This window comes from Orycteropus afer, unplaced genomic scaffold, assembly GCF_000298275.1.
Source record: "Orycteropus afer afer isolate SDZICR_OR568_19922 unplaced genomic scaffold, OryAfe1.0 scaffold00065, whole genome shotgun sequence".
Lineage (NCBI taxonomy): Eukaryota > Metazoa > Chordata > Mammalia > Tubulidentata > Orycteropodidae > Orycteropus > Orycteropus afer.
In genome coordinates this window covers 6357413-6383338 of record NW_006921652.1, presented here as the reverse complement: position 1 = coordinate 6383338, position 25926 = coordinate 6357413, and the positions used below count along the sequence as shown (strand labels likewise).

The window sequence follows — 25926 nt, the reverse complement described above, 5'->3', positions numbered from 1 at the left end:
AATGTCATGAGACAAAGTGTATGTGAACTGCTGTACGGAAAGTGAATTTGCTCTGTAAATTTTCACCCAAATCACAATTAAAAAAAAGAAAAGAACAGTGGTTCTTTTCAATACACAACATTGCATTAACAGTAATCCAACACATAGCGACCTCTCCTTGGGTTTCTGAGGCGGTATCTCTACAGAAGTAGATTGTCCAGTCTTTCTTCCATTATCAGTAACAAAAAACACTAATCTATGAATGATCAGGTATATCTAGGCATACATAAGTTTGGCAGACAATCTCTCTACATATGTATTTGTATGTGCTATAAGAATGTCCATATAAATAGAACTAATAGGGGGCAAAGTTTTAACTCGTTGTTGTTGTTGTTATGTGCCATCGAGTTGGACCCGACTCATAGCGACCCCTTCTTGGGTTTCCAAGGCAGTATCACTACAGAAGTAGATTGCCCCATCTTCCTTCTGAGGAGTGGCCATAGCCAAATACCCTGAGGAAGAGAGAGTTGTTGTGCCTGTGGGTTCTGGACCATAGTCTGGGGGACACCAAGCTCAACTGACATAAAACACGAAAACACTGTTCTACATCCTACTTTGGTGAGTAGCAACTGGGGTCTTAAAAGCATGCAAGCAGCCATCTAGAAGCAACATTGGGTCTCTCTTCCTCCAGAGCAAAGAATGAAGAAAACCAACGACACATGGAAACAATTAGCCCAAGGGACTAGTGAACCATGGGAACCTCAGCCTACCTGACCCTGAGACCAAAGAACTAGATGGTGCCCAGCTACCACTGTCAAGCACTCAGAAAAGGGATCAGTGCCGGAGATCCTAGATAGAGTAGGATCAAAGTGTGGAACAAAAGTCAGAATCATAAAAATATGAAACCCTCAAGACTATGGTCCCTCATAACCCTTCAGGCCTGGAATTGAACTTGGCTTCTAGCCAAACAGACAGGCATATAATGTGAATATTTATACCAGGTAGGTAAACTGCTTAGAACAATCAATCATAAGAGAACAGAAGGGTGATATTTGCACAGGGAGATAGCTCAGATGGCAGGAATGCATAGGAAAGGAGGTCACAGGGAAAGGTAACCACAGAGAGGAAGCAGGAAGACAGTTGTTACATTATGGGGATTGCAATGAATGTCATGAAACAAAATATGTAAAAACTACTGTATAGAAGATGAATGTACTCTGTATTTGTGCATGCTAAACTTTCACCCAATTCACAATTTAGGAAAAAAAAAAAAAAAAGAGAAAAAAAAATGTACTGGGGATTTTTCCCATCCTTGTAACAAAAACTTAAATACAGTAACATGTAAAAATCAGGATAAATAAATAAATAAATGAGTGGTTGCCAGGAGTAAGGGGGATGATAAACAGCCAGAACACAGGGCATTTTCAGGGCAGTGAAACTATTCTGTATGATGCTGTAATAGTGGACATATGACATCATGCGTTTGTCCAAACTCATATATTGTATAAAGCAATGAGTGAACCTTAACGTAAATAGACTTTTATTATTATTAATGTAAAAATATTAGCTTAAACTAAGTATAAGTTTATCAATTATAACAAATGTACCACACAAATGCAAGTTAATAAAAGGAGAAACAATGTATAGATAAGGAAGGAGATATACAGAAGCTCTGTGCAGAGAAAGCCTATAAGCCTAAAACTGCTCTGAAAAACAGAGTCTATAAAAAATAATAATATTTCATCACTGTGCTCTATTCCCTGTGAGAGTGTTCTGTGCTGTGCCATCCTGCTGTAAAAACATAAAGATATTCTCACAGTCAAAAGTTTTACTACCAAGACTCTTTTTACATATTAACTGCATGGCCATTAAGGTTTGTGAAACTTGTCTCAGACACATGACTAGTTAAGCAAGAGAATTCCTATATATAATTCTTAATATTAATAATCATTTTGGACATAACAGAATTTATAATGAACTTCCTGTTTCCCACTTAGAACTAAGTCTTTGGTCTTTTACACTATACAAATCTCACTGGATTTGCTACTGTTTTGAAACAACAACATTTATGTCAAATTTCTAACCATGGCAGAGAAGAAACAAGTGCATCTGTCAGTTTCAAAATAAAAAAAAAAAGTGGTTTGCTCTTCTCAAAATCTTCTTTCAATGCATTTGGGATATTGTTCATAACAGCTTCTAATATCTGCCAAGCTTAGCAACAGAATACTTATTTGAAAAGGAAAAGCAAAATTCTGACCAGATAATTGACCAACTTCCTACTCCTTACCATTTTTTGAAACAGAAACCAGAAAGGCTCAACTCATACCACCAAGCCAGTAACACAAACAAGCTACAAATGAAAGGTCTTACAGCTTGTTGCCATGCTTATAAAGCACAGGCCTAAAACCATTGATCTTTTAATTATCAATATGCATTTAAGGTTCCTCCAGATCTTTTTGTAGGTTGATAGTGCATTCAAGCTCATTGTTAAGAAAGTCAAAATGGGTAGTCACTGATTATTGATGAAGCAAATAATTTAAGTTTCTCAATTAGATATTTTAAAAAGAAACAACCAACCTCCCAGGCTGTTCCTTCAAATGTTTAATATGGAGAAAATAACAGGGTTTTTTTTAAAAAAAACATTTATATTATTACTTGCCTAGTAAATAAGTAAACAGCAAATGAACTTTTACTTTCTCAATACTACATACACACCCATGCACGCACACATACTCAGGACCATATATATATGTTAATATATGTTCTTATATCAATGCCTGGAATAGACCATTACAATAAAAGTTAAGGTTCATGCATGCAGCCCGTCAAAGGTTAAAAGAAATTAGCCTGGGAGAGTAGTTCAGTTTAGCGTACTATTTCTGTAACAGGCAGAGAGTAAATATTCAACAATTCAACAACTACTTTCCTGAAAAGCTAATAGGTGTTTTGACTTTTGTTTTACAGTTAAAAATGTAAAAATAATTCTTCGTTTGTGGGACCATACAAAAACATGTGGCCTCTGAAACCCTGGATAAAATGATAATGATAACACAAATCAGTGTTTTTTTAAAGGCCGCATAGGAGATGTTTCTGGGTTGACTTAAGTTTACTGGATAAACGTGCTGTCCGTAAACTTCTCAAATACGAAGAGGAAGGGCCATTGCGGTGGGGAATCAGGCCAGGGCGGGGAGTGGGACCTCCCGAGGCAACGAGAAAATCTGGCAGCTCTCCCAGTCGGGCCGAGATCCCTCCTACACTTACTCCCAGCAGCGGCCCGCGACCAATCACCGTCTCCCCGGGCGCCAGGGCCACCGGAGGGCCGCCGTCTAGGGGCTGCAGCTCGAAGCCCCCGGACATGGCGGGCGGGGATCAGGCCTCTCCGCAGAAACTGTCCCGGCAGCCGTTTCCGCCTCCCATGGACACGCGTGTGGAAAAACAACGCGGGGGTAGAGAGAGCAAAAACTTTGCTCGAGCGTGCCCAGTCTTCACCAGGCTGGGATCCGAGCTCCGCCTCCGTAGTCCCACCTCTCCGCCAGGTCCAGTGACTCACTCGCGGGTTCCTTCATCACGTCCTCTTAAAATTATTGTTTGAAAGCCCGGGTTTATCCTCCCCCTACGCCTCACCACCCAACCAGTGCGGAGGACGTCGGACCTGGTAGTACCTGGTATCTTCCTTCCCCACACTTCCCGTAATACTCCCCTTGAATAAACTACCAATCCCAAAAGGCTGTGCGCGCCCTCCTCTGCGCCTGTACGAAATCCGAGCCAGAAGGCGGGGCCTGGGGTGGGCGGGACGCGAGGGACTATGGAGAAGGATTCGAATTCTGAAGGTTTTGAATCGCAGGAAGAAAGACCACCACTGTCCAGTAGGTACGAAGAGCCTCCTTTCCCGATGATGCCAGCGCCGGCTTGTTACGAGGCCCGATCCGTGCGCAAACGCAGCCTTCGCTCAGCGGCCGGGAGCGGTGGTGATAGTCGGAGTTGATGGTTGTTGTTGTTGATCACTTGTCAGCCCTTTAATGTCGGGTGATCTTGGGACGCAGGCAGCTGCAGCTTGAGCGGGACAGGCAAGGGGTAGGTGGTTCATATGGGATGTGGTGCCATCCCCCTGCCACGATGAGGGTGGGAGCTTCCCCAGTAGTTTGTACTAGGCGGCGCCCGGCCCTCTGACTAACGCCCAGGTGTAACACTTTAAAGAGGGATGAACTCTTGGCTAACTGGAAAAGTAATTCAGCACAATTAGGTTCAAAAAGGAGAAAGGGCAGAGGAGGGATAGTTTTAGAAAGGTACTTTTGGACTTAGAAGAAAGATACCCAGTTGTTGTTATGTGCCGTCGAGTCGATCCCGACTCATAGCGACCCCTCCTTGGGTTTCCGAGGCAGTATCACTACGGAAGTAGGATTGCCCAACCTTCCTTCCGAGGAGTGGCTGGTGGGTTTGAACCGCCAGCCTTCTGGTTAGCAGTCAAGTGCTTTAGCCACTATGCTACCAGAGCTCCTAGATACCCAGTAGGATTTTGGAATTCAAAGCCATCTTCAGTCTGCCTGTGGAATTCCTGTCACGGGTTGTTGTTATGTGCCATGAAGTGATTTTGAACTCATAGTGACCCCATGTGACAGAGTAGGAATACCTCATAGGGTTTCCTAAGGCTGTAATCTTTACAGGAGCAGCCAGATTTTTCTCACACCGAGCGGCTGGGTGGGTTAAAACGGCCAACCTTTCGCCACCAGAGCTCCTTCCAATAACCGGCGGAAGCATTTTATCCCCCAGTTAGATCCCAGGAGAAGTAGCAAGCATTTAAGTGTACAGTAACGTTCTCCAGTTTTGACAGTCTTTCCAAGAATATGGTTGGCTTTTGTTTGTGGTGATGGTGGGAGGGGGAATCTGGTATATTACCAAAGAGAGCACTTGATATTGCCTCAGGCTCTTCAGTTTACCAGTTAGACCTTATGCAAAGCAAACCCTCAAGAGGAAGTTCTCTGTTGCACCAAAAAAAACCAAAAGAACTGACTGCCATGGAGTCGTTTCTGACTCATAGCGAGCCCCATTGGGTTTCTGAGGCTGTAAATCTTTACAGAAGTAGACCGCCCCATCTTCCCTGGAGCAGCTTGTGGGTTTGAACCCCTGACTTTCTGATTAACAGTCAAGTACTTTATCCACTGCCCCACCAGAGCTCCTCTCTCTGTTAACAGACACATTAAAATTCTAACTACCATAGATACTTGGAGCTCTGGTAGCATAGTGCCTAAGGCACTTGACTGTTAATCAGAAGGCTGATGATGGAAGGAAGGTTGGGCAATCTACTTCCATAGTGTTACTGCCTCTGGAAACTCAAGGAGAGGTCGCTTTGAGGCGGATCTGACTCGAGGGCACATAACAACAACAACAGAGTTACTTTGGGTTATAACTGGTCTTGAAAAGTCCAAAAACGTGAGCAGCACTTCTAGGAAGGGAAATTGTCACGAGCAGAGTTGAATAAGCAAGCCCCTCCTCGTGCACTGTCGTGTACTGTCCCTAGCCAAAAAGTACAGAATGCAATAAACTTATTTTAGTAAATAGGAACTGTCTTTATGTGCAAAAATAGCTCAGGGTGGTGGTATAATCTTTCAACTGATTTCCAAAACACACCATGTACCATTACGTGTCGTATTAGTCACATGCTATATACCTAGCTGAATTGTAAACATTGTTTATAGTTTTTAGTCACTGTTGCTTGATGGCCTCAATGACTGTTTTATTCAAAATACCTATGCATTTAGGATAGCTTCAAGGGACCATTTCTAAAACATTAACCTTTAAATGAATTGGGTACTTGAGACTTTCTTCCAACTACTTGTTAATTTCAAATTGTGTTAGTGTCAAAAGTGAACACCCACCCTTTAGGTACAAAGCAGATAAACAATTCTTATGATACACTACTAAAAGTCCATCAGGTTTGTGATTAAGTTACAAGTTATAAAATTAAAAATTTAATGACGAGGCACCACAGACAACAATTATTCAGGCATCTAATAAGATTGAATCATATACATTGTCAAGGTATTTTAAATTAATGCTCAAAATCAAATGTGTTCTCAAACTAGTCATTGCTGCTACTAAACAAATATGGTCTGACATGAAGAATCATTTCTCTTTTTTAGATAATATTGTCTGGGAGTGGAAAAAATGTTTTTCTTAGAGACAAAGATAATTTACTAAAAACATTTAAAAAGAAAAAGGGAAAATATGTGAATGCGTCCCATGTGCAATTCACATGTGTTGTTGTTGTTGTTGTTGTTGTTGTTGTTGTTATGTGCCGTCAATTCACATGTGGTAAGATGTTTACCATGTTATCCAGGTTAATCCGTGCAAAGACAGGAGGTTACACAGTAGAGGAGCATCCTTGGCCCCATTTTATAAATTGGGAAGCTGAAGCTGAAAAAGTTAAAATTCTTTTAATCATATGGCTAAGAGCAATTGGAACTCAAAAGTATCTCATTAAAAGAATCTATAGTCTGAACTGAAGGACTGAGTATGTTTAAATTTTGCCTTTTAGGTTACATATGAGGAGAATTTACTAAAACATCAAACTATGCAGAAAAACTCCAAGAGGAGCAATAATTCAAGAGTTTCTGACATAGACTTGAACTCTGTGGATATTGAGGAGAAGAAAAAAGAGAGTCAAAACAACTATTTTGAACTATTGCCTCCAGAAGTCACTTTAAACATTTTCCGTCAGCTAAACATCCAGAGCCTGTGCAGGGCTTCAATGGCATGCAGGAGCTGGAATGACATGATAAGAAACAGTGATTCCTTATGGAAACCACACTGTTTGACTGTAAGAGCTGTATGTCAAAGAGAAATAGATGGGGATCTAGAAGATGGTTATTCCTGGAGGGTAAGGTTAATCTTTGCAGTCTATAGTATTTATGGCAGTGCTAGTGGTGATGGGCTTGAGACATTTCTGTCTTCTGTTGGAGGAAGTAGGATTTCGTATGCAGAGTGTTTTTGACTTTTGAAAATGATTTGAAGTTGATTTATTACTCTTTTTCTGCCAACCACACTATCTTCCATCTACCCTTCTCAGTCATTTTTTTAAAAAACCTAAACCAGGAATTTTTCTCTATTAACCAGAAGGAAAGTGTATTTTAATCCCACCCTCTCCAAAATCCCCAGCAAACCTTGTTGCTCATTCTGTGTATATACACATATACATATTTCTGCACACATACAGATTTATTAGCATACACCTATTCCTCATTTGGGAGCTCTGGTGGCATAGTGCCTAAGGCATTTAACTGCTAACCAGAAGCCCGGTGGTTCAAACCCCAGCCACTCCTCGGAAGGAAGATTGGGCAATCTAATTACATAGTGATACTGCCTCGAAAACACAAGGAGAGGTCACTATGAGTTGGACCTGACTCAACAGCAGTGAGGTTTTTTTTTTTTTAATCCTCATTTATTGACTATCTTATTATCCAACATTTCACATTTACAACCATAGCAAAAAATCTACTATCTGACTATTTTGCACATTAGCAATGTATGTATGTCTGGCAGTGATGGGTGTCAAAGTGTGAGGAGAGAGTAACACTGTGATAGTTAAATGTTATGTGTCAACTTGGCTTTGCCATGATTCCAGTGGTTTGGCAGTTATGTAATAATGTAATTTGGCCATTATGTAATGATATAATGATATAAACAAACAAATAAAAGAAGCCCACTGCCATCCAGTCGATTCCAACTCATTGCAACCTCCATTGGGATTCCAAAGTGGCAATCACATTATCCTCCATCTTGTGATCTGATTTGGTCATCCTTCATCTTCACATCACACTGATTTTCACACAAAGACCAGGTTTTGGAACCTAACCATGTCAATAAATGAGGACTGAGTGTATATGTATTTAAGTATACATACTTCATCTTCTTTTCAGCCCTATTAACCAGTTTGTCTTGTTTCAAGCAAACTCACTATCTACTATATTATTTTTTAATGATGATGGTTTACCTCTTTCAGGTAACACTACTGAGGAATTATCAGAAGAGTAAAGTGAAATATAAATGGCTAAGTGGCAGATATAGCAACATATGTTCTCCCATTAGCCTACCAGAGAAGATCATGTACCCAATGGATGCAGATACATGGGGGGAAATCCTAGAAGCAGAACTGGAACGGAAAAATTGTAAACATCTTGTAACCGTAAGAGTTTAAAACAAATATTTCAAAGAAAACTAAGTAGAAAATAGTATGAAAATTAAAGCTTTATTTTTATATTTGCACTTTATTAAAAACATTTTTTCTGGTTTTATAATGTAGAAAAATCATGAAATTATATTTTTTTAAGAAATATCTCTTTAAAAGTGATTTTAAATGTATACTTTAATGTATTTGTGTTAGTATATTGTAGTACTTTAAATGAATTTTATTACTGTTTTCTGGATAATTAAAAAATTTAGAAGCCATTTGAAACTGACCTGGAGATTCATTAAATAGTAGGCATAACTAGGTTTATGGGAAGACTAAACTCAAAACCAAAATCACTGCCATCAAGTCGGATCTGACTCATAGCTACCCCTCCTCAGGTTTCCAAGGCAGTATCACCACGGAAGTAGATTGCCCAGCCTTCTTTCTGAGGAGTGGCTGGTGGGTTTGAACATCAGCCTTCTGGTTAGCAGTCAAGTGCCTTAGGCACTATGCCACCAGAGCTCCCCTGGGGAGACTAGCTAAGTAAAATTAATAACAATATATTTAAATGAATAATAAATTTGCTTTTCAATAACTTAAAATTTTCATTTCTGTGGAATCTGATTGACTTCTCAAATAGTGATACTATTTTAATACATCTTAAGCCTGTGGTTTGTTTTAAGATTAATTTTATCATGGGACGTAAAGCTTTTCAGGATTAAGGTTCCCATTATTTGCCTACAAGCCTGCAATTGCTCTCAGAGGCTAGAAATAAATGGGAAGTTTCCAGAATATTTAACTACCTGCAGAACTTGTTGTTCTTGTTGTTACTGTTCAGTGCCATCAAGCCTGTTCGACTTAGCAGCACTTTGTGCAACAGAATAAAACACTATCAAGTCCTGCACCATCCTCATAATCTTTGCTATGTTTGAGCCTATTGTTGCAGCTAGGTGTCACTCCCTCTCATTGACGGTCTTCCTCTTTTTTGCTGACATTCTGCTTTACCAACCATGATACCCTCCTTTCTCTAGGGATTGGTCCCTCCTGATAACAAACCCAAAGTACGTGTGACTAAGTCTCACCATCCTTGCTTCTAAGGAACATTCTGACTGTACTTCTTCCAAGACCAACACCATAATTTGAATACATCAATTCTTCTGCAGTCTTCATTATTCATTGTCTAGCTTTTGTATACGTAAGAGGTGATTGAAAACACCATGGCTTGGGTCAGGTGCAGCTTAGTCCTCAAGGTAACATCTTTGCTTTTTAACCCTTTAAGGAAGCCTTTTGCTGCAGATTTGCACACTTCAATACATCATTTGATTTCTTAACTGCTGCTTCCCTGGGCATTGATTGTGGATCCAAGTAAAATAAAATCCTTGACAACTTCAGTCTTCTCTCTGTGTATCATGATATTGATACTTATTAGCCCAGTCGTGAGGATTTTTGTTTTCTTTACGTTGAGGTGTAATCCATACCAAAGGCTGTAGTCTTTGATCTTCATCAGTAAATGCATCAAGCCTTCTTCACCTTCAACAACCAAGGTTGTGTCATCTGCAGATACCAGGTTTTTAATGAGTCTTCCTCTAATCCTGATGCTGCATTTTTCAAATAGTCCAGTTTCTCAGATTATTTGCTCAGCATACAGATTGAATAAGTTTGGTAAAAGGATACAACCCCGACACACACATTGCCTGATTTTAAACCACACATTTTCTGTTCTGGTCCTCATGTTCTGTTTGAGTACTTATCTGTTGGCCTAAGTTTCCACATGAGCACTGATAGCTGTTCTGGAATTCCAATTCTTTGAAATGTTTTTTTATTATTTGTTATGATCCACACAGTTAAATGCCATGTGTAGTCAATAAAACACAAGTAAATATCTTTCTGTTTTTCTCTGCCGTCAACCAAGATCCATCTGGCGTAAGCAATGATATCCCTCATCATCCTCTTCTGAATCGGGCTTGGATTTTTGGCAGTTTCCCACTGATATAATGCTGCTACAATTGTTTTTGAATTATCTTTAGCAAAACTTTTCTTGCGTGTGATATTAATGATATTGTTAAATAATTGCTGCATTCTGTAAGATCGCCTTTCTTTGGAATGGGCACAAATGGAGAGCTCTTCCAGTTGGTTTGCCACGTAGTGTCTTCCAAATTTCTTGGCATAGACAAGTGAGCACTTCCAGCATAGAATCCATTTGTAGAAACATCTCAGTTGATAATCTGTTAATTCCTGAATATTATTTTCTCCAATGCCTTCAGTGTACTTGGATTTCTTCCTTCAATACAATTGTTTCTTGATTCTATGCTACCACCTGAAATGGTTGAACATCTTTCAATTCTTTTTGGTACAGTGACTCTCTGTGTTCCTTCCATCTTCCCTTGAAGTTTCCTGCATCATTTAATATTTTGCCTATAGAATCCTTCAATATTGCAACTCGAGGCTTGAATTTTTCTTTCAGTTCTTTCAGCTTGAGAAATGCTAATCATTTTTTTCTCTTTTTGTTTTCTGACTCAAGGTCTTTGCACATTTCATTATAATTATTTAATTTGTCTACTTGTGTGATCTTTTAAAATGTTCTGTTCAGCTCTTTTACTTCATCATTTCTTTATTTGCTTTAGCTACTCTCTGTTCAAGAATAAGTTTCAGTCTTTCCTTTCTTTTTTCATGACCTTTTGCTTTCTTCGTGTATAATGTCTTTGATGTTACCCCACAACTCGTCAGGTCTTTGATGATTAGCACAGAACTACCAATTTGTCTCGGTAAAATTTCTGACAACCTTATAGCACCATCTAATGTACTAATTGAAGATACCAGGACAAAGAACTTTCAGTTCCTTTTTGTTTGCAATGTATCTAAAAAAAAAAAAAAATGTTATTCCAGAGACCCTTTATTATCTGACTTTGTTAAAGTGTATAGCTTTCCAGAATTTTTAGAATATAGCCTTTGTTCTCTCTCTCTTTTTTGTTTAAGCAGATGATACAGCAGTCACTATACTAGATTGTTTATCTGAACCTATGGTTAGCACTATAGTAAAAAGTACCTGCAAAACATTTTAGTCAGTGTGGAGTTTTCTCCTTAAACTGTGCCCTGTGACATTAAAAATTAAGAATCTAGGGGACCAGTATTTAATGAATATTCAAATATCAGAAAGATAGCCCACTATATACAAATCCTTAATTAGATCAAGCGAATGATGACTAATTGTGTCCTACTATCTTCTCAGAGTTGGAAGGGTTCTTGGCAACCAAGCCATCCAATCTCCAGGGCCCCACAGTAATCCCTATGCAGGCACACTGATAGGGTCAGCCTGCCCTTGCTCAAATACTTCTACTAATAAGATTTCCATTGTATCACACAACAGCCATTTTCCCTAGGATTGCTCTGATCATTAGAAAGCCTTCCTCGCTTTAAACTGAAGATTGCCTTCCTGTAGCATTTGCCTCCTAGTCTTAGTGCCACCCTCTGTGCTTGCCATTGGAATGTTTGAAATATAAACATTTGAATATTTGTTGACTTGTCTTTTCTAAATCTTATCACCAGTTCCTTCTGCTATTCAGAGAACACAGCTTCTAGACCTAACAGCATTCTCTTCTGCTTCTGTCTCTCTTGATCAAAGTGTAATTGGAAAGTATCCACTACTTTTATTTAATATATTTCATAAGAGATGATAATGAAAAAAGCACTCTGAAATTCTCAAAGTATGGGAAAAAGTAAAGCTAAAAAGAATTTTATTGAAAATATCTTTGTACCATAGTTTATGTACATACATGTTTTTATCTGTTTTTGTAACGGATGTAGATTGTCTTTTTTGCTTAACTCCCTGTTCTGGTTACCTAGTGCCACTCTGACAGGAATATACCACAAATGGGATGGCCTTAACAAACAGGAGTTTATTCTCTTACAGTTTGGAGGCTTTAAGTCCAAGTTCAAAATGCCAGGCTTTAGGGGCTGGGTGAAACCCTCTCAACCTTGGGCTTCAATTCTGCCTCTTGCTTCCAGCCTACTGAAGCTAGAGGCAACTCCACTCAGGCAGCTACTGGCTGCTGAAGCTAACAAGCCTAAGGTCACCAAATAAAATGGCACAGTCCCAATGTTACCAAACCACACAGCAGGCCCTTAATTCAAGTCCATTGTAAGTCCCAAGGTCGGTAGAGCATGGAAGGCTGCTGAACGACGACATGGCTACATACAGGGTCCAAGCATGCCATAATCTAGAGACTATCCACAAGGTTTCTCCTTATATACAGCTGCTTATGGTAGATCCCACCATGGAGTTAATTGCCAGTCTCATCATGGGAAATAACTACCACCAACTGCCCAGCCACTCAGCCAGGCCCAGCCAAGTTGACATACAAATTTAACTACCACACTCCTTTTACTACCTGTCACCCTCATCTGTTAATAGAGGTCACTCTAATTAGGGATAATCCCCCTTCTCCTTGCTTCTTCCCCATACTGTTTTTTACATTACACTACCTCTCTTCTCCACCCCTAATCTCTGGCAACCACTGATTTTTTATTGTCTCTATAATTTTGTCGGAGTCCTTGGATGGCGTGAACAGTTAAATGCTCAACTCTTAACTGGAAGGTTGGTGGTTTAAAGCTACTCACCCCAAGGCACCTTGGAAGAAAAGCCTGTCAATATGTTTGAGAAAGGTCACGCCCTGAAAACCCTATGGAGTGCCATCCCACTCTCATACACATAGAGTTGCCATGAGTCAGAACTCAACAACTGGTCTAGTTTGCTTTTTACCTCCCCTAGCCACAGTGTTTGGCCCAGGGATGGGTACATGAACCAAACCACCCTCTTCCATAGCTAGAAGAGAGAAGCCTTTCCTCTTTGATGATGAAACTGTTCCCTGCCATGCAGAGAAAGCAGAGCCTCAATAGGCGAACAAGAGCCAAACTGAGAGAGAAGCAGAGCTGCAAAGAGAAGCCTGATTGGGTTCAAACACTGGTTGCAGCCATTCCCTTTCTGCTCACCTAAAGTAGTTTAAGCTACTCGCACAGGCTGTTGACATACCTACAGTGTTATTCCTATCACCTGCCATTAATTCTTTTCCTGGAAAAACCTAATTTTAGTAACTACTGTTTTGGATTAATTGGCCCTCTTAGGTTCCTACAGTTCTTTGTACCTATCATTCTCAAAGCTGTCATAAAACAAACCAAACCCACTGTCATCAAGTCGATTCTGACTCAGAGTGACCCCCATTGAATTTCCAAGGGGGTAGATTGCCTCATCTTCATTCCAAGGAGCAGCTGGTAGATTTGAATGAGTTAGCAGTCACATGCCTTAGGCACTGTGCCACCAGAGCTCCTTAAAGCTATATATTTTTTATTTCTCTGTCCCCTTTAGGCTGTGAGCTTCTTAATGGCATGACCATTTGCTATTTCTTTTGTGTTCCCAGAACCTGGCACATAGTAGATGCTTCATAAAGATTTGTTAAATTATTTCTGTAATGATATATTTTAATCCTTCCCAGAATGTACAATAAAAATAATTTACTATATTGTTAATGGACAAGATTATATTGAAATGCAAATATATAAGATATATGAGGTACTTAATGTTACTACATGAATAATTGTTCTAGTCTATAAGAGGAAAATAAGAGTGTAAAAATGTTTTCTTTTTTAAATAAAAATTTGAAAATAACAACCCAAGAAGTGTCATTGTTTTTACTTATTGGGTTACCCCAATCAGTTTTAAGGATTGCCTTAACAAGTTACATGAATAAATTTGAACTTGATTTTTTTAGTACTATTGCATTAAAATAATTCCTTGGATATTAAGTTATAAGTTATGATGACAGTCTACACTGAAAGAGAAGTTTTGGAGCTTAATTTTATGTTGTGGCTTTGAAATGAGCTGTACATTTATCAGACCAAGCCATTAACATCTGAGAACATGAGTGGGTGAAATAGAATGGAAGGAAGGCGTACTCTTGCTTGTAGATAAAATAATATGTTAAGTATGTACAGTCTGTGAAAGAGGCAAAATTACTGGGGAAGAGTATTAAGGAATTTCAATATTTTCTAATAAAAATTTTAATCAAGTATAAAATTTAGTGCTTAAATAAATTTAGAAAGTTTTCTTTATTGATTCTAGTTTATAACCCAGTTTACACTAGGACATAATCATGAATAAAATCTATATGAGGTACAAACTTTAGAGTACTTATGTATATTCAAGATTAATTTGAAAAACAAAACATACTTCTAATCACTTTGATTTCATTTTTCCGGCTTTTAAATAAGATCTCTCCAAGACTTCAAATGCCCTAATAATAATAAAAGATAAGATGAGTAATAATCTCAGGGAATGTATTGGGGAAATGAATACATAATATGGAAGATTATAACATTTGTATTTGAAATACAGTTGGATGGCCAAAACCATCAAATACATGAAGTTAGATCAACAATAGACAAAGTTGATTAACTACAATAACTAACATTTATTGAGTGATTACTTTGTACCACACATTGTGTTTATAAGAGGAAGATAAGAGTGTAAAAATGTTACACTCTTACAAGGTAGGTACTATTGTTGTTGTTATGTACCGACGACCCGGACCAACTCATAGCGACCCCCCTCGGATTTGCGAAGTGGTATCACTACTGAAGTAGATTGCCCAACCTTCCTTCCGAGGAGGGGCTGGTGAGTTTGAACTACCAGCCTTCTGGTTAGCAGTCAAATGCCTTAGGCACTATGCTACCAGAGCTCCTACTACATCTCTACTTTACAAATAAAAAGAAATTTAAAGTTAGGAAATGATCTTGTCACTCTAGTTCATCACTACTCCCCAGCACCAAGATGAGTTTCTGTCTGAATGCAAGGAAAAGAGAAGAAAAAGAGAAACGGGAGAGAAGACCTCTGAGTAAGATTGCCACATAACAGCAAATAAAACTGCCGGATGCTCAGTTAAATTTCAGATCAACAACAAATACTTTTTTTTTTTTTAGTATAAGTATGTCCCAAATATTGCATGTGACATACTTAAACTAAAAAATTCTTCAATATTTAGCTGAAATTCAAATTTAACCAAGCATCTTGTCTTTTGTCTGGCAACCCTAACCCGGGAAGACTGAGTAATGTGCTAAAACTGAATTAACAGGAAGCGACTATAATTCTTTCAAGGGGCAAGTTTGCCCTACAGTGCATCCCATCCACCTCCCAACTCCACATTCTACAGAACAGAACATGAGAGCTAAGCAGTGACATTGTATGTTACCATATTTTTTACACATAACATTGCCCACATAAATGACATTCACACATATACACTAACGCACAAGGGGATTGTGTGGTTTGCAAAACTATATAATGCACATGATATTTGTATAAAAATACAATTAAGTTGGTCTCAGTGGATGTCTTTTCTACCTACACATCATTCAGCACACCTACTTCCACTCTCCTGCGTTACCTCATACAATTAAAGACTTCCTTCCTCCAACCTCCAGGTGGGACTGAAGTCTGTGCTACCACAAAAGTCTCGAACATGCCTGTGTGGTTGCAACACTGGAGGAAGGCATGGCAAGAGCCTCTTAGAGACACCTCATACACATTTCTTTGTTCTTTCCTAATTCTCTCTGTCCACCAACCGGTAAAAAAAAATCTCAACTTATTTTTGAATAGGAATGTTGTGCTTCAGTCATATTCTGCATCCTTCCTATTTTGTGGTAGTCCGTTTCATAAACACTATTCTACATTTTGGAGGCTCTGGTAGCGTGGTGCCTAAGGCACTTGACTGCTAACCAGAAGGCTGACGGTTCAAACCCACAAGCCACTCCTCAGAAAGAAGGTTGGGCAATCTACTTCCGAAGTGATACTGCCTCAGAAACCCAAGGAGGGGTAGCTGTGAGTTGGGTCCCACTCGAGGGCAAATAACAACAACATTCTACATTGTAAATGAGTCTTTTAGAATTCAGAAGACCCTTTTCTTTCTCAAGTTCCTAGATCCTTACATTGAAATCCTGACTATGAGGATTTTTGCTTTTTCTATGCTTCTTTTTAAAGGCCTATTTTGAAATTCAAAGCTGAGCTCTGATTTTTCTTTTTTCTTTTTTGGTAAGGGGCCGTATCCACCCACCTCACAAAGCTCCAGCTGCCTTGCCTTCACAGGTGGAGAGATGGAGAGCTGCAAAGAAACAAGAATTATTGGAAATGAAAAATACAGTGGAACACATTACAGCAATATCAACCCTTTCTATTGCTATTCTGCACAACAAGATAATTCTAGGAAAGAAAGAAAGAAAACAAGAACTATAAAAAGCAGCAGAGGTCGAATGGGACTAAAGAAGGTAATAGCACAAAGCAAGGGATGCAGTCAGATAGCTGATAAAAGCAAAGCATCCTCATATTCAGCACTACTATAAATGAAATCCACTTTTTCAGTAAACTCATTTTGCATTTTCCAGCACTTGGTAGTCTCTGCCTAGTTGGGGCAGCATGTTGTTGTTGTTGTTATGTGCTGTTAAGTCGGACCTGACTCATAGCGACCCTTCCTTGGGTTTCTGAGGCAGTATCACTACGGAAGTAGAATGCCCCATCTTCCTTCCGAGGAGTGGCTGGTGGGTTTGAACCACCAGCCTTCTGGTTAGCAGTCAAGTGCCTTAGGCACTATGAAAACTGGAGCTTTATAAACTATACCAATTATGCTACATTACCACAAAAATTAACTTGATGAGGAATAATTTTAATAACCATTTTCTGAACCTTATTTTTCAGCTGTGGGTCTTTTGAGTCCTGAAGAGAAGAAACTAAGAAACTGGCTGCTAGTTTCCCATTTCTCATAGTTTTAACATGACCAAATTATCATGTCTCTAATCATTGCACAGTAAAAACTGGTAGAAAACACATAAAATCATTAATAATAATAAAGCTTTCAGAAAATCACATTTGAAGATCTCTCAACTTAATGCCATGCTTGTGATTTTTTTTTCATTTTTTTATTTTTGTTGTTGCTTATTTGTTTGTTTGCCTACTTAGCAAGTGGGGCATATTTTTCTGCTTTTTCTTTATTCTCGGAGGTTAGTAATAAAGAACACTGTGTTTACACCATTGCTTTTTCATGTGCAGCCCAAACCTATTGTTTTGTCAGCTTAGATGATTTTTTTCTCTCTTAGAGGTTTTATTTTTAATTTGGTTTTCCCTACATGTTTTGTTTTGTTTTTTTTTTTTTTTTTGAAAATTTTCAAACTGATTAGAAAAGCTGAAGAATAATAAAATTATATAATCACCTAGATTCTTTAATTGCTAACTTTAGCCACGCTTGCTTTATCCCTATTTATTGACCAAGTGTCTCAATCTCAGCTCTATTAACATTTTGGGACAGATAATTCTTTGTTATGGGGCTGTCTATGCATTATAGGGTGTTTAGCTAAGTCCTTGCCCTCCACCCACTAGATGCCAGCAGCACCATTCCATCCCTCCCACACTGTGACAGCCAAATATCTCCTGACATTGTAAATGTCACCTGGAGGGCAAATCTTCCTGGTTGAAAACCATTGTTCTATACTATATAATTGAAACAAAAACTTAACTCTTCTGTTGAACTGAAGTATTTGGAAGTAAGTTTGTAGACCTCATGACGTTTTACTCCAAAAAACCATAGCATGTAATTCTTAAGGACATGCACAAGTTCCTACACAACCACAATACCATAATCATTTCCAAGAAATTTAATTTTGATACAATTATGACATCATCTAATACCTAGTTCATATTCAGATGTCCCCCCAATGGGTCATACAAAAGTATGGTTTCAGCTTTTGAATTTTTACCAGTCTAATAGAAATCATCTCAATATTTTATTATGAAATTTTTCAAGTATTTGGTAAAGTCGAAAGAACTTTCTCTCTCAGTGTAGATTTAATTCTCATTCCTCTTGTCATAAATGAAGTTCAATATTATTTCTTATGTTCAAGAACACAATTTGTGTGTGTGTATCTGTGTCTGTGTGAATCTTTATTTCTCTCAATTTTTAAGAGGTCTTTGTAAATTAGAATACTTTTGTAAAAATAAAGAGATTATCTTTTTATTTTTCTTCCAGTTTGTCACTTGTCTCTTGAGTTCACTTACAGTGGTGGTGGTGTGTTTTGCTCCCCTATGCACAGGTTATTTTCCATTATTTACAGTGGTCAAATTTATCTTTTTTTTCTGCTTTTGCATCTGAATGATGAGCATAGTTAAAAAGGTTTTCCCCACAGTGAGATTGCAAACAAATTCACCTATATTTTCTTGTAGTATTTCTATCATGCATTTTTTTCCAGTTGAATTTTTTTTCTAGAGTGTGATATATGTTAAGGAGCTGTGGTGGTGTACTGGTTAAGGAATTTGATTGTTAACTAAAAGGTCAGTAGTTCAAACCCACCAGCTACTCCACAGAAGAAAGATGGGGCAATCTGCTTCCGTAAAGATTTACAGCCTTGGAAACCCAACGGGGGTTGCTATGAGTTGGAATCAACTCAGTGGCAGTGAGATTTTTTGTGTATGATATATGTTATGGATCCAAAGTTATATTCCTGAAAGGCTGTGCAGTTTTCCTAACACCAATTATCAAGTCATTTTTCCAGTGATTTGAGATGTCAACTTACTCATATAGTAAATTTCCATTTATACTTTGATCTATTTCTGAGCTTTCAATTCTGTTCCAGGTCTGTCTGTCTATTCATGTAATACTGTTTTAATTATAGAGAGTTTATTGTATATTGGTATTTAATAGAGTTATCTCTCCTCATTGATCCTTTTCCTTTTTTTCTGATTTTCATATATAGCTTATAGTTTGTCTTCCCATGAGCTTTGGAATCAATTTGTCTTGTTCCAGGAAAAATATGTGTTGATATTGTATGGATAGTGTTAAATTGGAAATGATTTACATCTTTATGATGTTGAGTCATCTTATCAAAGCTCAAGAAATATTTCCATTTGTCTGTTAATATTTTTTAAAGTTTCCTCATGTAGGTTTTGCACATTTGTTGCTAAATTTATTTCCAAATATTTTATCTTTTTAGGTGTTATTGCAATAGGGTTTTCTTTTTCCTTTATCTTCTAACTGGTTTTCACTTATACACACAATATTGATTTTTGAACATTAATTTAGTTGTTATTTTATTGTTCATATTACCATTAATTCTATTAGGTTTTCCAGACATATTATCACCTGAAAATGGAAAGACTTTTATTTCTTTCCCAATTCTTATGCCTCTTTTTTTTTCCCCTTGACGGAGGATATTGGCTAATGTACCCAATATGATGTCAAATAGTAGGGAAAGGAATGGAAGACTTTGGCTTGTTCTTTACATTAATGGAAATGCTTCCAATTTTTCTCCATTATAATATTTTCTGTCTCCCTCATTCTCTCTCACACATGCATGTATGCACACATACATAAATGTATGTATTTATATATACGCATAATCACGTCAAGGAAATGGTTATTAATTCCTATTTTATCTCATGATTTTATTAAGATATATATTACATTTTATAAAGATGCTTTTCTATGGTTTAAGATATACATTTCTCATCTGAGAATTTTTCAAATGTTTACAAATATTATGTTATTACTTTACACTCCATAACTGCAGCTTCTTAGGTTAACATGTGGATCTTCATTGCATGTATATTTTCACAGATGAAAAAAATATATTGAATATTATACTTTACAACATTGGCTTTCTTCCCAGAAACTATCATTTAGTAACAATATCTTGCATCGGTTAAGTACCTGGACCTTAGGAGCTGGCATCTGCTTTTTCTGTCACACCATCCTTGAAGTCTGGTAAATGCTTGTCAGCTGCCAGCAGAGGGAGCAATATTTCTATTGAAACAAGCAAAGAACTGTAGTAGACAAGAATAGAGAGTTCCTCATTCCAGTCATGTTTCCTAATTGGAAAATCTCAGAAGTCAGAATCTGTCCAGATAATTTTAGCTGCAAATGACAGAATTAGAACTCATCCTAACAATCAAGGGGAGGGGCTGCACTGAGATTGGATTGGGGTTTTTCCCTACCCTGAAGAGAACATAGGCTTTAACTCAAAAATGACTAATAACCTCTGATGTCAGAGGATATAATACTCCAATGAAAAGGTTTCTCATCTCAATTTGCCCACAGCCCTGGCTTGCCTTCTCAATAGATTTCTACTTAATCCCCAAAGGCACAGTTAAAAACACTTGAATTCAGCTTTGCTTGGTTTTTTTTTTTTTTTTTTTTTATCCAAAAGAGAATGTCCACGTCATTATCCTGTGTGAATGTTTTTCCATAGGTGGATGAGCTCATATTTCATCAGTTTGTTCTCCAAATCTGCAATCCAGAATGTCTCCAGTGATATTATAGTTTCTTGAAGTCAGGCTGTAAGTGTGAAGTAATAGATAAAATGTCTGAGGTTGTTGGTTCCAAGAGCTGAGAATTGGATATTTATAGTTTAGCAGTTGTTAAGGATAAAGAACTCTCACCCCTTTAAAAATTGTGAATAACTTCTAATCTTTTATATGACAAGACTAGAAAAGTAACTCACCCAAGGGTGAAAACATTTCTAAAATTACTTATTTACTCTTACTTTGAAATTCATGTACACAGAAAGAGTGAGCCAGGAGCCTTAGGCAGTTAAGCAAGATAATAAAAATCTATATGCAAGATTCTTCACTTTTTTGGGAGAACCTAAGATGGTGACCTAGTCAGATACACCACACCATCCCTCTATACCAAACACCCAAGAAACCAAGTAAAACAGATATAGGTGATAACTCTGGAACTCTGATCATCAAAAAAAGAATAAAGAACTAGATCAAACATGAATTGGAAGGAGAAACTGGATGAAAACAACAAACAAGGAGAGATACAGGTACCCTGGCACAGTATGGCCATCTTGAGTCAAAGAAAATAGCAATCCTGGGTTATAAGTACAGAAAGGCAAACTAACAGAATCCCCAATAAGACAGAGACATAGTTCAGATGATTCTAGAGTGATGTAAAGTGAGCAATACATGAACTACATTTAAGGAAGGAAAGTGCAAGAAGGCAGGCAAGAGCTCCATGTTCAGGCAACTACAGAGCAGGGAGTGAGTCATTAAGTAGGATAGAATTGCTCACCAGCAGTGGGCCCTGGTTGTTTGGGCTGAAGACTCACAGAGTTGAGGATTCTTGGAATGGCAGCTGGAGAGACTAGACACTAGACAGCCCCTTCCTAGCACTGAGTGGAAACAGGGAACTGATAGCTGGCTGCACTCACCCTCGAATGCACTGACACCCACAATGGTGACTAGTGACTTGAGGAGTATACTCTCCCTCCTCCACCCAGTCATTGATTGACATTGTACCCACTACCCCACTTACCGGGAGCTCTGGTAGCATAGTGGCTAAGACACTTGCCTGCTAACCAGACGGCTGGCGGTTCAAACCCACCAGCCACTCCTCGGAAGGAAGGTTGGGCAATCCTACTTCCGTAGTGATACTGCCTCGGAAACCCAAGGAGGGGTCGCTATGAGTCAGGTTTGACTCGACGGCACATAACAACAACAACCCCACTTACCCTTCCCCAATCCAGTGGTCCATGCAGATCACCTCCTCATCACAGCCACTCCATTCCCCCAAAGACTAGAGGCATGAGCTCCCATGGAATGCATGTCATATGCACCCCTCCCTGCCCAGAGGCCTGGCAATTGGTGGTATGCACCCACACCGCCCCCCCATTCCACCACCACCCAGAAGCACATGCTGTCATGGATCACATGTAGCACCTGATATCACATCGATTGGTGACATTTACTCCTGCTCATTGTCACACCACTTTCTTACAACCATGTGACTGTTGCGCCCATGCACACAAGTCATCCACCCCCTCCTCCTCACCCAGTGAGCAATGATGACTGTGCAACTATGCACACATCTGCCTGCTACACACTCCCCCTGACCCAGAGAGTGGCAGCAACTGCATATGAGTGCATTTGCCTGCCTGTTACCCATCCCACCTTCCACTCACCCACCTGACAAGTGGTGACAACCAAGCCCCCTACTAGCCCACCATATTCACAACTGCCACCTCACCCACTCAGCAAATGCCACCATCCACTCCTGCATCATTGGATCAATGACATACAGCAGCCAGTGCCCACCCAGCCCACCCTCATCTGCTTGACACAACCAGTGAACAGAGATTTTTGTTCATAGTCATAGCCTGGAGACAGGTGGTAAGCATCTCAGTGCTACTAAACTAGTGACCAGAGTAGCACACCTGCCCCATGTAACCAGATAAATCAACACAAAACAAAAAGATGAAGCAAACAAACATACAACAAACAAATACAAGAACATGTCTATTTTTTTGGAGACAACATCAAATCACACAAAAAAGCAGGATAGTTCTAACAAGTGACAAAAATACAGGGCAAGAAAAGTTTCCTGAAGGAGGATTGGTAATGGAAATACCTGATAAGGAGTTCAAAAGGCTTATATTTAGGACCCTGTAGAAGATCAAGAAAGAGATCAAAGAGAACACGATGAAAACCAAGGAAAACAGACAAACTGTAAACAAATTCAGGAAAAAAGAACAAAATGACAAAATAAATAGACAACTAGAAACAATATAAAAATAGCAACCAGAAATACTGAAGGTAACTAATAACATTTCAGAAATAGATAACTCAATGGAAGCATGTAGGAGTAGAACTGAATCAATGGAAGACAGAATCAGCAAAATAGAGGATAAATTCCTTGATACTAATTTTTTGAGGAACAGCAGAAAACAGAATGAAAAAAGCCTGAAAGTTATATGCAACACCTTTCAAAAACCTCACTGCCATTGAATTGGAACTGGCTCATAGTGACCCCTCCTTGGGTTTCTGAGGCATTATCATTACAGAAGTAGGTTGCCCAACCTTCTTTCCAAGGAGTGGCTGGTGGATGTGAACCACCAAATAAAAAAAAAAAAAAAAAAAACTCATTGCTGTTGAGTCGAGTCCAACTGATAGCAACCCCTCCTTGTGTTTTCGAGGCAGTATCACTATGTAAGTAGATTGCCCAATCTTTCTTCTGAGGAGTGGCTGGTGGGTTTGAACCACCAGCCTTCTGGATAGCAGTCAAATGCCTTAGGCAATATGCCACCAAAGCGCCCGAAGAAAAATTAAAAAGCCTAAAAGTTATGTGGGACACTATCAAGAGGAATATTTTACATGTGACAGAAATCCCAGAATAGGAGAAGACAAAAGAGGGAGAAAGAGACTTGATGAAGATTTGCTGGCAGACAACTTCCCTAATATCATGAAAGACAAGATGATATCCATCCAAGAAGCTCAATGAATACCATACAGGATAGACCACAAAAGGCACATCATAATCAAACTTTGCAAATCCAAAGACAAAGAAAGAATCCTGAGTATGGCTCAGGAAAAACAAATGGTCACCTACAAAAGGAAACCAATAATACTAAGCTCTGATTTCTTGGTAGAAACTATATTGGCAAGAAGAGAATGGGATGACATATATAAAACCCTGAAAGTAAAAAAACCACAGACCAATAATTATATACCCAGCAATATGATGTTGAGACAAGGAGATTTCCAGATAAACAGAAATTAAGGGAATTTGTAAAAACTAGACCAACCTTATAAGAAATATTAAGGGGATTTCTTCAGAGAAACAACATCAAACAATAATGTGCTTAAGACACATGACAGCATCACCTCGATACCAACTAAGATAAATAATTCTCAAAAATAAAACAAAGCTGTAAGACTAAAAATGGAGAAGTAGAGATGTCAATCTGTAAATGACAACTACTGCAAATTAAAAGAGGGAATAAATGATGTAGTTACAGAACTCCCATATGAAAAGAAAGTCAAGGCAATATCAACATATAACAGTTTTAAACTTAGAAAGATAGAGGTAAATGCCAGGGTAACCACAAGAAAATTAATAAACCTCCTAACCAAAACAAAGAAGAAACCAAAATAAGCTTAGTAAACACAAAATCAACAAAAATGAAAGAAAATCCCTAAACAAGAAGAAGAAGAAATAAGTAAAAATCATTTGGACTCCTCTACACTAACAAAGAAAACACTGAAAAGGAAATCAGGGGAAAAAAAATACCATTAACAACAGCCCTAAATGATAAAATACTTAGGAATACATCTAACTAGGGATGTTAGAGTTATGTGTGTGTGAGTACACACACACATAAACCTATAAAACACTACTTCAAGAGACATATGTAAATGGAAAAACCTATCATGCTCATGGATAGGAAGACTTAACATTTTGAAAATGTCAGTACTGCTCAAAGTGATCTACATATATTCCAAAACATTCAAATTCCAAAACATTCTTCAATGAAATGGAAAAATGAATCACCTCTTCATATGGAAAGGAAAGAGGCTCTGGAAAAGCAAAGCATTATTGAAGAAGAGGCAAAGGTGGGAGACCTCACACCTCCTGATCTCAGAAACTACCACACAGCCGTGGTAGTCAAAGCAGCATGATACAAGTATAACAAGAGACAAATAAACCAATGAAACAGGATTGAGGACCCAGAAGTAAATCCATCCACCTATGGAGCAGATCTTTGACAAATGGTCAAAGTCCATTAAATGGGGAAAAGAAATCTCTTTAACAAATGGTGCTAGCAAAACTGGATATCCATTTGCAGAAAAAGGAAACAAAATCCATACTTCACACCATACATAAAAACTAACTCCAAATGGATCAAACACCTAATTGTAAAACCTAAAACTATAAAGATTATGGAAGAAAAAACAGAGCTAACACTAGGGGGCTCTCAATATACACCATAAATAGCATACCAAGGATAATTAAAATACACAAAGATCAGGTGATAAATTAGATAAGTGAGACCTCCACAAAATTAAAAACCCAGACTTCCACTAAGATGGCAGAATAGCCAGACAAGCTCCACAGACCCTCTTCAACAAACAAAAGAAAAACCAATTGACAGATATACAGAAGATAATCCTGGAGCCCTGAGCTTTGAAAGGAAGTATACAGAAGTGGATTTGGCACCAACTAGTGGAAAAACTTGAGTGAAAACAATGAGTATGGAGACAAACAGAGGTGCGGTTACTCTGACAGAACCAACAGCCTGAATATTTCTTTTTTTTTTTTTTTTTAGATGCACACAGTATTTATTGAACATTTACTATGTACTAGGCACACTGACTAGTACATAGTAATCTCACAAGTGTCTAATCTTCACAATTGGCTTTACACTGAGCTTTAGAAGCAGCTTGTTGAAGGGTGCATGCTTGGTGTGCCAGCTGGGCACTTGGCCACGATAGTTCACTGTATTACGCCTCTTAGGAGGTCTGGCAAGTCTTCATAGAAGAGGTGATGCCTGAGCAGGGCCTCAGAGGAGGATTAGGAATGAGTCACATGGGAAGCAGGGAAAAGGCATTCCAGCCTGAGAGACACTCAGGCACGGAGCTGGGAGGCATCCAGCAACTCAGGGAGTATGAAGTAGTCCAGGGTGATTAGAGTCTGAGAAAAGCCTTGGGCCTGGCCTGCAGTGAGTGAACTTGATTTTGGAGGTAGTGGGGTGCTGGTAGAGATGTTCAGCAGGAGGTACACATTTGATTCCTCTGGTGGCATAGTGCCTAAGACATTTGACTGCTAACCAGAAGGGTGGCAGTTCAAACACACCAGCCCTTCCATAGAAAGAAGACTGAGCAATCTACTTCCATAAAGATTCACTGCCTTGGAAACACAAAGGGGGTTGCTATAAGTTGGAATTTACTCGATGGCAGTGAGTTTTTTTTT

General features: G+C 38.6%; 2 protein-coding genes across 2 annotated transcripts in view; one reads left to right on the top strand and one right to left on the bottom strand.

Annotated features, from left to right (window-relative positions):
• APLF (aprataxin and PNKP like factor) overlaps positions 1–3336 on the bottom strand; it is a 233533-nt gene extending 230197 nt beyond the window's left edge. The window contains exon 1 of the mRNA XM_007940138.1: positions 3241–3336. Coding sequence (XP_007938329.1) covers positions 3241–3336 — 96 coding nt within the window. The remainder of the gene's footprint in view (positions 1–3240) is intronic.
• A 3214-nt stretch (positions 3337–6550) lies between these two features.
• The window catches only part of FBXO48 (F-box protein 48), a 41464-nt gene continuing 22088 nt past the window's right edge, over positions 6551–25926 (top strand). The window contains exons 1-3 of the mRNA XM_007940137.1: positions 6551–6856; positions 7979–8161; positions 16232–16459. Of these exons, the coding sequence (XP_007938328.1) occupies positions 6551–6856; positions 7979–8161; positions 16232–16459 (717 nt within the window). The remainder of the gene's footprint in view (positions 6857–7978; positions 8162–16231; positions 16460–25926) is intronic.